This window comes from Trachurus japonicus, chromosome 5 (assembly GCF_045865225.1).
Source record: "Trachurus japonicus isolate A0001 chromosome 5, Traja_1.0".
NCBI lineage: Eukaryota > Metazoa > Chordata > Actinopteri > Carangiformes > Carangidae > Trachurus > Trachurus japonicus.
The window spans coordinates 27,357,523-27,371,782 of record NC_140911.1 but is presented as its reverse complement, the minus strand read 5'-3'; the positions used below and the strand labels follow the sequence as shown (position 1 = coordinate 27,371,782).

General features: G+C 42.8%; 1 protein-coding gene across 1 annotated transcript; it reads right to left on the bottom strand.

Moving 5' to 3' along the window:
- Window positions 1–1,706: 1,706 nt before the first annotated feature.
- mych (myelocytomatosis oncogene homolog) lies at window positions 1,707–6,379 on the bottom strand. The gene is made up of 3 exons (XM_085777093.1): window positions 6,162–6,379; window positions 4,517–5,065; window positions 1,707–3,759 (listed from the first exon to the last, which is right to left on the bottom strand). Exons 2-3 carry the CDS (start codon window positions 5,055–5,057, stop codon window positions 3,167–3,169), a joined length of 1,134 nt encoding a protein of 377 aa, XP_085633219.1. The 5' UTR covers window positions 5,058–5,065; window positions 6,162–6,379; the 3' UTR covers window positions 1,707–3,166.
- Between the last annotated feature and the right edge of the window lie 7,881 nt (window positions 6,380–14,260).

The window sequence follows — 14,260 nt, the reverse complement described above, 5'->3', positions numbered from 1 at the left end:
TTCCTCTGACTCATTAAAGCAGCTTGAAATCAAACACACATTTCATTACACATCACACTCATTATTTTTGAGTTCCACTGCTTAGTGCTATCTATCTATCTATCTATCTATCTATCTATCTATCTATCTATCTATCTATCTATCTATCTATCTATCTATCTATCTATCTATCTATCTATCTATCTGCCTGTACAATATGTGACTCTTGATCTTTACGTAAGTTGTGGTTTTGATTTGATTGTTGTTGTTACAATTTGCTTGTTTACTCATTTCCCCCTGAAATACTTGGAGTCCTGTAGAACTAAAGCCAGCAGACATTAGTATTTTGTCTCCCCTGTATTTGTAGGTCACTGTCCTTCCAGGAATATTCTGCTGTGAAGCGTCAACACATCGAAACTGAGGGAATGTCTGCTGAGCTCCGAAAGCCAAGAGTATCAGGAGTGACCTTTACAATAGGAACAAGATAACACACACCTGTCTGGCATGTTCCTACCTGCTCCACATGTAACCTACATTGGCAAATATGGACTGTTCTCAGGTTTCACAGCCCCACCACCTTCTGCAGCCTCATACTTTGCCCTGAGAAAATGGGCGGAGGAAGAGGAGGACAGGTGTGTGAGGGCGAGAATGAGGAATATGGAGTTTTTCTCCGTTGGTTTGACTCATTTCTCGAAACAGAAATTACATTCTCAAAATAACACGGACAAACCTCCAAACCACTTGGTGATTGTTCACAACAGAACTGTATTTCTCATTCATTTAATCAAATTGCAAATGTCTCAGTAGGTTACATCTTTGCAAATGAGTACGGCTAGCCTGCAGTTAGCACAGTGTCCAAGTGAATAGATCTTGTTGATCTGAAGTGATTGTTGATTCTCAGTCTAATAGTTGTTCTCTCCAAAACATGTCAGCCTCATTTAATTCTGTAAGTCATCACATGCACCATAGTCTGTTCAATTGTCAAAATTAGTCAAGAACATAATACCACGAATACTATACATTTATTTGCAGCACTGTAGGCTATATTTAATTGTCCTTATGTTTGTTTATGTTATGTGTTATATTACAGTATATTATGCTGTATGCATTTTCGTCCTGATGTAGTTACATTATGTGTGAATAAAAATTGTTACCTTTCCTTGACAGTATGAGTGCAATGTGTGATGTCAAACCTTGGAGGCTACTCATACCATAGAGTCCTTCAGACAGGTAAAGGGGCAGACTGCATATCTAACACTGATGTATAGGTTTAATCAAGCAGTGCAATTCAGCTCCAGATGGGCAGAAGCATCTTTTCTACAGAAATGACTTTGTCTAGTTCAGTGGTTTTCAAAGTAAAGGTCACCAGGGGGTCCTCTGAAAACTGGTCCATTTGCAGGCCAGACTCACTTTGTTTCACACATTTTACTTTGTTCACATAGTAAACATTTCAGGATGTTGAGCCTCTTCAGGTGCTGACTTTAGCTTGCAGGATTTTAAAAGTTATGTATTCAGACAAGTGACAGAGTCTCTCTCTGTCACTTGTTTGAATACATAACTTTTAAAATAAGGTGGAGTGGAAGAGGCACACAGCTGTTTTAAATCAGCCAATGTTTATCACAAATACCAGCTCCAGACTTCATTAATGAAACTGATAATGTTTCAGTACAGTTTCATCAGGACATGTTTGGCAGTTGTGTATATTACAAACCACACAGACATCCAACTCTCATTCAAACTTTAATTACATATTTAAAAAAGTGCTGCTTGGTAAAAACCATAACATCCTTTAAATCCAAAATAAAGAAAAAAATAATTTATAATACAAGAACATATTCACATAATATTTATTTTACAAAATCTGTACAACATAAAAAAAACAAACATCACAGCCTGACTGCAGCCAGGTGGAGGTAGGTTTGATGCCAAGAATAAAAAACCCTGCTGTCCCACTAAAACCTTTCAGAAGAACAAAGAGGAAGTGATGATAAAGGAAGACAAGGTTTTACTCAGACGGCAACATAAACTAAGAAACACAAGAACACATTTCAAGGCAGAGCAGGTTATGACCATTTAACACCTCCATTGTCATTATTCCTAAGAACCAATGTGTGTTCAAGTACACTCAGACTGAGGAAGGACACATTTAAGACATTTCACACCATCACTTTTTTGTCATCTGTGCATTTCATTACAAAACGACATATTAATGAAAGTCTGTAGATCAGTTTCAGAATCATTCAAACATCCCACTTGAGATCCTTCCCTAATATATTAATTGCAACAGGTGAGTTCCAGCTGAAAGTTGACCTGACCTCCAACATTACCACTTACTGGCTCATGTGATGAACAGAGTCTTGGTCACAGTCAGTGGCCAGATCATCGTGTTAGTCACACTGAGGGCCACAAAGATCCAAGATATTTTAATCATGTCTGTTGAATAACAGCTGTCTACTAATTCAAATGTTTTCATTTCATGGGCACTCTCCTCAATTACATGTCATAATATCACTGCTGCGACCTCCTCCAGCTACTGTGTATGTAGAAGGTCTGGAGCCCATCTCCCAGCTCAGTCTTTACAACCTCTGCAGGTTGGTTAACAGGGGGCTCAGCTTCAACCAACACCCTTCAAGTGAGAAAGCTGTGCTGAACCGAACCGTTTTAAACCTGATCAATACAGGATAATCATTATCACATACAGAGACAGAATTGGACCCACACTGAGGAACATTCATCTGAACCTGACTGGAAAAACAACCTGAAAAACCTATTAAAATACCTGTTGGGGAGGGGTTCACTGGTTGCTATGGCTACTAGACTTCCTGAAAACACAATGTTCAAGATTCATTGAGCTACTAAGGCTTCTGATTCCAGGTTATTTGACCCACAAAGTGCTGGAGCCTCCACCAGGTCCAGAGGGAAGACTCACAGCCTCTGACATGAGGAACACAGACCTGGTCAGTGTTTGCCCACCCATGCTCCCGTCTGTCTCCACTCCACGCTCCTGTCCTCTGTGTTAAAAGTTTGCAGCTGAAAATTAATATGTTGTTTACAAGTCCAGACTTATCGTTACCAAATACTTGAATTGTCAAATTCCGTGCATTCTTTTCAGCATGACACACCGTCCTCTGACCCGGCCCATCCCACTGTTCTGTACAAACGTCCTCTCCTCACACACAGCGGTCTATTAGCTGTGGAGCTGCTCCAGCCGGGCCTTCAGCTCCTCCTGCCTGGCTCTCAGTTTGTTCCTCTTGGCCTGCAGCCTGTGGCCCTTGTCCTCCAGGGCGTATATGCTGTCCCTGGCCTTCTTCAGGATCAACACCTTTGACGCCTTGTCATTGTGCGATAGCTCTGGCACATTGTCACGCAGGCGCATGAAACAGTTCTTCAGCTCGTTGCGTCGCTGCCGCTCCATCACGTTGTGAGTCCGCCGCCGCTCTTCCTCGTCTTCCATTTCTGGAAAGTTCCGGGATGAGTGGTGGTACCGCGATGAGGACGATGAGGAGGAGGAGGAGGAGCTACGAGAGAAATGGTGGAAGCGTGATGAGTCACTCCCCCTCGAGCGCTTGTTGGATGAAGATGAGGAGGAGGAAGGAGGCGGCGATGCAGGACAGGGAGCTGCATAGTTGTGCTGCAGCTGGATCTCAATGTGGTGGCGCTGAAGGGCCCGCAGCTCCTCTTCCTGCTTCTGCTGACGGACAGTTAGGTCGTCCAATGATGGCGAGGGGTGGGCGGGGCTGGAGGGACAGCGGGCGACTGTAACCACATCAATCTCTTCTTCTGATGGGGGAGAAATGAGAGATGGTTAGGAGGGTTGGAGATCTCTGACCTGACAGTGTCCAACACACACTACTCCCCCCCCCCTCTTAAGTTGTTGGTGGGAGACAATAAACATCCAGAAATGTGCAGACGCTGTGTTTAAATCCTGCGAAACATTCATGTAGATTGATCGATAAAAAGATATAAACTGACATCAAAGAGTCAAACTTAGAGTCTACAAACAGTCACCGTCTCTGGTTCAGAACCAGAGATCAGTCAGTCACATAACTCCTACCCACACACACACACAAACACTCAATCATCTCCCCTAAACCCTCTCATTTACTCATGTCAGTGAAGTGAAGCCCCGCCCACAGCGCATAAAGGTAGATAACAGCAGAGCAAAGAGCTGTGTGGCTCAGAGCCACTAAACATTAACAGTGAGTGGGTGAGGACTGTTGACACTGATAAGCAGCACAAGAAAGACCCACACTAACGTCCAGTTTTCTTTCTTTTTTTTATTATAACTTTTTCACCTTCATTTTTGTTTTGTGGTTTTTGTTGTTTTGTCCTCCTTTATGGTTTAATTTTGTATGGATATCATGATTATATACATTTGCTTAATAATGATGGATCTGTATTTATTTATACATAGCATATACTGTATATTTTGATTTTTATGAAAATAATAACAATAAAAAAGTCTAGTTTTCCAGAGGACAGAATCTAAAACAATCACTGAGCCAAAGATTTAGAGCAAGACAACCTCTGGACTCACCAGAATCACTGGATGAATAGGTGGAGGTGGATCCACCAGTCGACCCATAGTCTGATGTGGCTTCACTGGACTCTTGGGTGTCCATCAGGTTCTGGCAGTCCAGCGTCGAGCCAGCAATCTCCTCGAAGATGCTGGTGTCTATGTCAGAAAGCAGGGGGCTGGAGCCCAACACCGTGGAGACCAGCTTCTCCTCCAGGCTCTTGTCTGCGGTCAGGCACTGCCACAGGCAGTCCTCCCCGCTCTCCTCCAGCGGAGAGCAGGGCTGGCTGGGCTCGGCCTCCTTCTCTGGAGCCGCGGACTCGAAGAAGTCACTGTTCCAGTTGAGCTGCATGTCGTGGTCCTCCAGCAGGATGTCTGACACGTAGCTCAGCTGGTCCTCCTTGGACAGAGGCTTACTGCTGCCCAGTCCGGCTTTCATGGGGGGGGACTGGGGTGGGGTAGGCAGAGACTGAAGGTCCCTCATCAAATTCTGGCAGAACTCATCATCAAAGAGCAGCGGCTCTGAGTAGAGCCATTCTGACTGAGCAAAGCTTTGCAACATGATGACAACTGGAAGAAGAGAAGGGGAGAGAAGGGGTCAGAGAGCTGAGAGGTGGAGAGGAGCCAAACCAAACACCGCAGCATATAGTGGTGAATGACACCGAGACCCCCCACCAGTGTGCCACCTTTCACTGTGTTTACATGACTCCAGCCCTGCACAAGTGCGGGTGGGTGGGGGGTAATCACGGGAACAGCTGATACACATCTTCTTTCCACAATCAACATGTTTCCTTCAGAGAGCAAAAAAAACAACAACACGTTGTTCCTCAGTGAACCGTGCTGCTGTTGTTTGATAGGAAAAGTGCAGGAATGGGACATTTTCACAACTCCTCCATAAGATAAAATCAAATCTATAGCAGTAGAAATTATAAAAATGCTAAGAAACTCATATCCACTAAAAGGGACGAGTAGGTGGACTCACAACAGGCACCGTACAAAGAAACATAACATTACTGTAAGTACTATAACTATAAGTCTTTTCCCCCGTGTGTACAGCGGGCTGTGTGTACGGTGCAGAATAAGGAAATCTTTATCGGTGTTAACTATGACAATGCCCCCACACCACAACACTGAGCAGCTGTTAACTGCAGCAGACCACTGGCGTTACACTCAGGGCGCCCGGGCACCGCTGGCGAGGAACTGCAGACTTACTAGAGCGTCTATAAATACTAGTGACTCAGATAGTGAACGCAGGCACGCTGACGCTACCGCCTCTGACGTTAGGGTGCGCTGGCTGTCAAGACAAAGTCAATTTATACAAAAAAGAAGACATTTTAACCCAAATAATACACGTCTCAACATTTAAGGGGTTTCAACTTTAACTGTTTGTAAGTGCAAAAACCCAAAGTAAGCGGAGCAGAACAGCTCTAAGTCCTTAAAGGAGACCACGCTGCGGGGGCCATTTAAAACCGGCATGGGCTGAGCGACGCCTTGAGTCCACGTGAGACCGGCACTCTCCTTGTAGTCCAAGTAAATGCACACAAAACGTTCAAATACAATGAAATGTAAAAAGGAATCGGTTACTCACTATTAAACTCACTTCAAAATGTCACTCTATTTAGCTCATGTGAAATAACCGCATTCTAGTCGCGTGCACATGCCTTACCTTTAATTGTCCAGATACACGACGATTGAGAGTTCAGATACCCCAGAAAAATGTCACAAATATCCAGTAACGTCCACGGAGCCTTAAACTACAATAACTCGAATTTGAATAAAGTCTGGGGTACAGCACGGCAACATGGTGTCGACACACGAGCTTCTCTCCGACTACCAGACACAGTAGGTGTGGTCGTCGGGGTCTCACGAATCATATACCTCTGACATTCGGCTTGTTCTTCCGCCACAAAAAAATCGCGCCAAAATGTGAAAACCGACAACTGGTTGTTAAAGGCTTTTGAACTAATGAATGTATAACCAGAGCCGGTTGATATATCGATTGAGGTCGACCGGAATTACGAGAGTCGAGCCTAGTTTGGAGTAATTTTAGATTGAAGTTGGGTCTATGTTGACTTGAAGGCGGAGTGATACACCGGCGGCCTGAATTCCAGGAAAATGGTGGCGGTAAAAAGTTAGGACAGAAACACACGTGGATCCTGAGAAAAAGCCGGGTGTCTTACTGCCTGTCTTACTGCGGGTCTGTGTACCTCGCCACTGGGTCTCATGGGTCTCATTGTAAGAGCGAATGTGAGTGAATTCAACTCAAAACATTTAGTTTTAACAATTGTTTTAACCATATAAAATAATAAAAGAAAAAAAGAATGTGTGAACTCAGGGTCCCAGATTCACAGCAGAAGTTAACCCTCACCCTGACCCAGAATTTGGATCAGAATCAGAATGCTTTATTATTTTTATTTATTTATTTATTTTTATTACCACTGGGAAATTGTTGTAGCCTGTTGTTTTTGTGGTGATTATTAGAAACATTCTGATGTGGGTTGCAACCTGGTCGCAACTGAAGCCCTGTGACATAGAAGCGCACATGCTTTCAGAGCCACGTTGTCCTCTTCTACTATTGCAGAGTATTTCACCATCTGTCCTCCCCACCCCCTCCCCCTCAAATACTACTATCCGCATACACACTGTCCTCAACTGTCTGTCACCTCATCCTCAGGGTTTACCAAACCTGTATGCTAGCCTACATCAAAAATATAAACAAATGCTACACTCCCTGTAGGCTGTTGAGGATCTATTAGCCACATACCATTTATATTTTTGAAAATATCATGTCACAAATACGTTTATTTAAACTAATTATACCTATTTTCACACCTTTTAAATATGTAGTCTAACTGGTAGGCTATTTATTTCCAAAACAACAAACTACACTACAATTGAAAAAAAAATGTCTTCATGGCCACGGATGAAAAACACAACACAATAAAATGCAAAATCAACAAACACACAAAGAGAAATAGGTGAAAGGACTCTACATCGGGATGAATGAACTCAGAAACCGCAACCCTCCCTCCTCCCTCGCATTACATAAAGCACGGGGGAAAGTCGGTACACGTGCAGACACGCCGGCCAATCAGAGTGGCAGTTGGCCTCAGTTCACGTGAGTTTCCCAGCAAACCCCAAAGAGTCTTGTAAAAGGAGGAGGGGCTCAATGCACATGCCAACATACACTCATTCATATGTGCTATTTAGACACACATTACACTGTAATGTGACATTTAACACGCATTAAGCCTGATCTACAAATAACACCAGGCTTGTAGGCTACAATAAGTTCCAATGTGACATATAAAAAGTCCCCTGTGTTTATTGTATGGATACATTCAAGAATATAATCACAGCCTTGCAGGGAGCCGCTCACATGGAAACTATTAAGCGGAATGTAAATTCCACATTTCCACAGTAGCAGAATCTCACAACAAGGCTAGGCCTACAATGAACAGACCAATGTGAAAACATTTTCAGTTTTACCGTCAGCGTTTACATTCAGCTCAGTTTACATCTGAGAAACTCCCTGCAAGGCTGCATCACATTTGGAGAGAAGCTGATCACAGCAGAAGAACATTTTGTTACAGTTGAACACAGGAGGGGAAAAGTGGGTTAATGTGCCACCTACAGGCCTATTGGCAGATGACCGCCTGGCTTGGATCCAGCTCTGAATACTGACCAAGCGGCAACCCCCAAATGGAGACAACACTCGAGTACTAAAACTGCACTTCACAAAGAGGCCGCTTGAGGCTGGCTCCAAAAGTGAACAAATCCCCATAGACTCCAACTTTACAACAGAAAGTGTGTGCTTACAGTCTGGTACAAAAATGTCATTAGTTTCTGCAGCTAATTTCTGCCTTCGTGACAACTGTACAGGGGGGAATTTTTATAAAACTCAATAAATTGTATTATTAAAGCTTAAAGTTCTGCATAATGGTGGCTGCTGGCTGCTCTGAATGTTCACTCTCTCAGCTTCAATATACAGTTGACAATGAACATATCTTTTTCCTGGCCTCTATATAAAGTTGCAACCCCACAGACCAAGTGGAGATCTAACAAACCTTTCTCTGCATATGTCGTATTCAGAAACCTCACCCTACACCTCTCATATTCAGATTTTTAGTGTTGTTAAATAATGTTTCAGGATTAAATACGTATCCCTGTTCATTGAAGATAGGAGCAGCAGGGAGTATCCCGGCTGTGTGAGTTCAGTGTTCATGGACAAGAGACGAGAACCTTAAAAGATTTCAACAGAAAGAAGGGAAGTTGCTCATGTAAGGGAAGCTTGTGGTGCTGTTGAAGCCTTTCTGCCAGCCTTTATCGGCTGAACTCAGTGTCCCCAAAACAGGGTGGGGAAAGAGGTCCAGGAAGTGGTTTCGGTGTATGCAAAACACTGTCTATGAGGCGTACAAAGTCATCCTTAATTTTGTGAGACTGTTGTGACTTCAGGTCACATGTGCTGACATGGAGAATGACAATTTAACACAGAGTGGAGGTGACGGAGCAGAGCTGCTCATGTCTTCACCCAACAAGCGCATTGGTAGCAGCGAAGGTGCAGAGGGAAGTGTCCCTGCTTCAGCCCCGGGGACAGAGCCGGCTGGGGAGGGGACAGTCCATGGCAGGTGTCCTTCACTGAGCTATGGGGAACTCCGTTAAAGCTTAGGTTTCAGAGTAGCTGTCATTTGATGCTTGATAGAAGTTTGGAGATGTGTCATGAATTGTCCCAAACACAGTCAGTCATGAAAAGTCATTTCCGGCTTCTTAGATTCTGTGACTTGAACTGAGGAGACAGAGCAACAATGAAATATTAGAATTCAAATGTTTTGTCTGGGCAATGTTTTGAAGTTCCTCATGTCCTAATGTTTCATATTTCATTTCAGGCAGATGGAGTTTGTCTATTTTATTAGACCACACATAATAACTAGATTAAGCCCAAAGCGGAGGAGGGAATCCATGGGTCCAAGGGAATATAGGCTACTCACTTTTCTTGGAACAGCGTATAACACAATACAGAATGTGTGAGACACCTGATACTGGTCCTGTAATCGAACCCAAGACTTTACCACCCTGTCCTCCATGAATCAGTCTGGTAATGATGTCCACTGTCCAATATACAACAGCTAAACCTGTTTATGTCTCTCTTTTTCAGAAGCCTGTTGACCCAAGAGCCACCACTGCTTTTGGTTTTGGCTCTTTTTGTCTTTCTATTATTTCCTTCTCTCCTTTCTTGTTTTGACTTTTTCTTTCGTTATTGTGTGTTCGCTATGTGGGTGCTCCTCGTAGGCTACAGCCCAGGAGACTGCATTGCTTTTAATAGTTTTGGTTTAATTTCTTTTCTTTTTCAGTTTATTTGTTTGAATTTGGTGATAATGTTTGTTATTTTGGTAGTATTTGTTAAGAATTTTTTTTTCAGTATATTTTGTTCATATTGTTGCCATGCTGTTTTAGCATTTTATGGCTGGTTCTTCATTACAGGGTACTGCGGCCCAGAGCAGCGTTCCAATCCCTGGTGGTGGTGTCTTTCATGATTCCTTTAATTTGCAGTGTCATGTTTGTTTAGTTTTATTGTTTTTAATAACCCTTCCTTTTTGTAGGTTCCCTGCCACCTTGGAATTTCCCAGCCCTGGTCCCACTTTCCCTGCAGAAGATGTAGTTCTGTGTCTCTGTAACAAAAATCCAACTGTACAGGTGCCATTGTTGTCGACACACTTCTTCCCCGCTCAGGCCACCTGTGCTGAAAAAAAGGCACTGAAACCAAGTCAGTTCATGAGAAATGTGCGGTAACCCTTGGAGTGTGGCAATTATGGGTTTGGCCAGTTTCTATTGTTCAAAGGATCCATGACTTGACCTGACAGTTTTATCTAAAGATCTTATTTTAAGGTGACAATTTGTTCAAATTGTTTAGTCAGTGTTTTAAAGGGATAGTTCACCCAAAATTCAAATTGCACTCATTATCTACTCACTGTCATGTCAACTAAGAGCTGTGAGAATTTTCAGAGTCCTCCGTTCCTTCTCTGAGTTACAGGGGGTCCGCGCAGCAGTATTTGTCCATATAATGGTTGTGAATGGATACCAACTTTCTTCGTCCAAAAAGACACACCAAAAAACATCCAAATACCTCCATACTGCTCGTCTGTAATGTCCCTCTTGCATTGAAGCCCCGACATGAGAAATTGTTCCGAAAAAAATTAAATACCGTAAGTCTATATTTTAAGCTTGTTTGTAGCGGAAGCTCCCAGTGTCTCAGTTCACTGCTCTTCCTGTGTCAGTGCAAATCTCTCGTGATTTGCACTGACCGGCGGAACAATTTCTCATGTTGGGGCTTCAATACAAGAGGGACATTACAGACAAGCAGTATGGAGGTATTTGGATGTTTTTTGGTGTGTCTTTTTGGACAAAGATCCATTGACAACCATTATATGGACAAATACTGCTGTGCGGACCCCCTCGTAACTCAGAGAAGGGACGGAGGACTCTGAAAATTCTCCCAGCCCAATAGTCGACATGAGGGTGAGTAGATAATGAGAAATTTCAATTTTGGGTGAACTATCCCTTTAAGGCCTCACTAGTCAAAACAGTGCAGGTTCACACACTACTGTACAGCTGCTGATATGGAAGTGATATGCTCTTTACGTTCGTGGTCAGATTTCACACTGGGTTAAATAGACTCAATATTGGTTTTCACTCTGTGTTTGTGCTAGTTTTTCTTCATCCTGTGCTCAGACCATGTCTCCAACCGCAACCACAAGTTACAGGATGCTGCATTTTGTTGCTGAAATTGTTTTCAAAATAGTACTTATGTGTGTAGGCCTGGTGGTATGAGGATTACAGCAGAGAAGAGGATGGGGTCCCTAGCTGGATCACATTACAGATGTTGAGGTGAGAGATTGTATCAAGTTTTCACCTTAAACTGGCCTCAAAGTGCAGGACTCAAACAAAGAGAGGGAGAAGGTGAATCTGAACAATTTCTTGGAAGTTCAGAATCAGAATCAGATTAATTGCCACATAGATACAACTTAGTTATACAGCCACTAGGAATTTGCTTTCTAGGTGATTGGTGTATGTACACACACAAAATATATAATAGTGTTGTGTGCTGCCTGCTCTCCCTGCCTCCCTTCCACCAGAAGCTGCCTTCATTCTTTGCATATTCTGCGTTATAAACTGTTTTCTTGACTGTAACAACATCTATTGCACGTCTGCCCGTCCTGGGTGAGGGATCCCTCCTCTGTCTCTCAGCTTTCTCCTGTTTTTTCTTAGGAGTTGTTCCTCAGTGGATGTGAGGGTCTAAGGACAGAGGATGTTGTTGTGATGCTGTGTAAAGCCCTTTGAGACAAACTGTAAAAATGGACTATACAAATAAAATTGCCTTGCCTCGCCTTATGTATACGTCAGTGCAAATGTGCATTTAGGGCATAGCTGATGGTCACTGTTCAGGAGACCAGCAAAAGTGGGGAAGAAGCTATCCATGGTGTTCATAGTATTTCTACTTCTGAAAAGAGATCACCTTCCAAGACATTAACAAAACAGATGACATGTTGTTTAAGTTTATGGTAAGGTTTCATTTGCTGTATGGAGAAGCATCTCTGACATTCAATGTCCACCTGCTAACTTACTTGCAAAGCCAGTGAAATTGTGTGTGCCACCCTGGTCACACTCAGCCTTTGTGTTTGAAACTGACAAATACTGCAAGACGTCAAGACACAACTTCTCAACTTCTCGTGAAGTGCCTTTATTTCTGCTCACCTGATGAAATGGGCTCTTTGCACAGCTCCACTAGTTCCTGAACTTAATGCTGCTCCTTCATCTCCTGTCTTACATTATTGGACCACCTGATTAATCCAAGTGTGTCTGACCATTGTGACTACTCAGACACACCTGGATTAATTAGTTAGTTAGTTAGTTAGTTGTTAGTCTTTATTGTCTCCCTTGGGAGAAATTCGTCTTGGACAGACCAGAGACTCCAGGCGCCATGAACACATATACACAAACAATCATCATCTAAGACAACAAACAACACATCATCATATCCCCTCTCCAACGCTCCTTGCACGCCCCCCCCCCCACAATGATACATATATAATTTAAAAAAAAACCAATAATAATAGTAATAGCATGATGCCCATCTGACCCCTTGCTACAGCAGCATTATTGCACATTCATCTTTACATACAGCAACTCACTCAGTATTGCACATTCATCTTTACATACAGCAACTCATTCAATAGGCTATTGCACATTCCTCTTTACATACAGCAACTCACTCATTATTGCACATTCATCTTTACATACAAGAACTCACTCATTGCACATTCCTCTTTCCTCTTTACATACAGCAATTCACTAATCAGTTTGTCCAGTAATGTAAGACAGGAAACAAAGGAGCAGCAATAAGTTCAGGAAGTAGTGGAGCTGTGCAAAGAGCCCATTGTGGTGCAAGAAAGAGAATGGTGCAGAAAAGACTGGTCTATACTAGCAAAAGCTATAGCCTCAGTAAAAGACCAAGTGACTGTTTCGGTCAGCAATCCTTTCTGTTTACCCCAAGAGCTAAGTGTGAGTAGCCTACTGTCACTGATGTCCACATTCCACCTGCTGCTAACGTTAGCATAGCCCTCCAGCACCTCCAAGTGGGGGCTATCCTAAGAGTATTCACACATGGTGGTAGGAGACTTCAACCAAACATGTTGTCTCCCCTCCTTCTGTCAGCATGTTAGACAATGCTCTAGTCTAGATCATGTTTATTAAGAATGCTTACTGGACTGTAACTCTCCCAGTCAGATCATCTTTCACTGCCCCCTCCCCGCCCCGCTTTGTTGCAGCTCAGTCGGTTTCTCTTCTCATCCAAGATGTTAAAGGCAGAGCTGAACAGCTGCTCACTCTCACTGCTGCTGCATGCCAGTGCTGGAAAACTGAGGTAACTATTTTTCCAGTGTCTGAGTGCACTCTGGTTTCTAGGAACGGTGGCCTCAGCCAACCATCCGGTTGCTGTGGTGCCTTGTCCTTGGCTTTCCTTGAACACAGAGAGTTGGTTGATCCCAGTCAGTCGGTCCTCTTTCGCTCTGTGTATCTCTTCGTGTAGCTGGCCTATTTTATCGGCTCAAGTATCACACGAGAGCAATATTGACATCCTCATCAAAGTATCGGTCCTGGTTGCAATGCAGAAAATGGGATCTGATCTGACCAGAGATGGACAGAGTACTCGACCCCAGTACTTAAGTAAGAGTACAAACTACTGGTCAAAATTTACTCCGTTACAAGTAAAAGTAGCTCAGTCGACATGTTACTCGAGTAAGAGTAAAAAAGTACTTGCTTTTAAAGGTACTTAAGTATCCAAAAGTACATGCTTTTAAATTTACTTTAAGTAAAAGTAAGAGTACGTTTCTTATTTTTCACATCAATGAATTACTATAATTTTTTCTAATTGAATTTAAGGAGCTTTTAACTCTTGTTTCTCAGAATTAACTCTTTGAAACCACCTGCTGATGTGCTGCTTTTAGGGGTTAGGCTTTCCTTCTTTGACAAACACAGCTTGTAGGATTTTAAAGAGCAGACCTGAAAGTAACAAGTATTTTTCAGCCTTCCTAGAAATTAACTCAAGTAAAAGTAAAAATATTTGTCTTGGAAATGTATTCAAGTAAGAGTAATAAGTAGGAAATCTAATACTCAAGTAAAGTACAAATCCTCTGGATATGTATTTAAGTACAGTACTCAAGTAAATGTACTCCGTTACTGTCCACCACTGGATCTGACATCTTCTGT

Bases quoted from the DNA above. Each gene is read 5' to 3' on its own strand.
- mych (XM_085777093.1), bottom strand. From the start codon at position 5,057: ATGTTGCAAAGCTTTGCTCAGTCAGAATGGCTCTACTCAGAGCCGCTG. The intron at 3,760-4,516 runs GTGAGTCCAGAG...CTCCCCCATCAG, and splicing joins CTATTCATCCAGTGATTCTG to AAGAAGAGATTGATGTGGTT.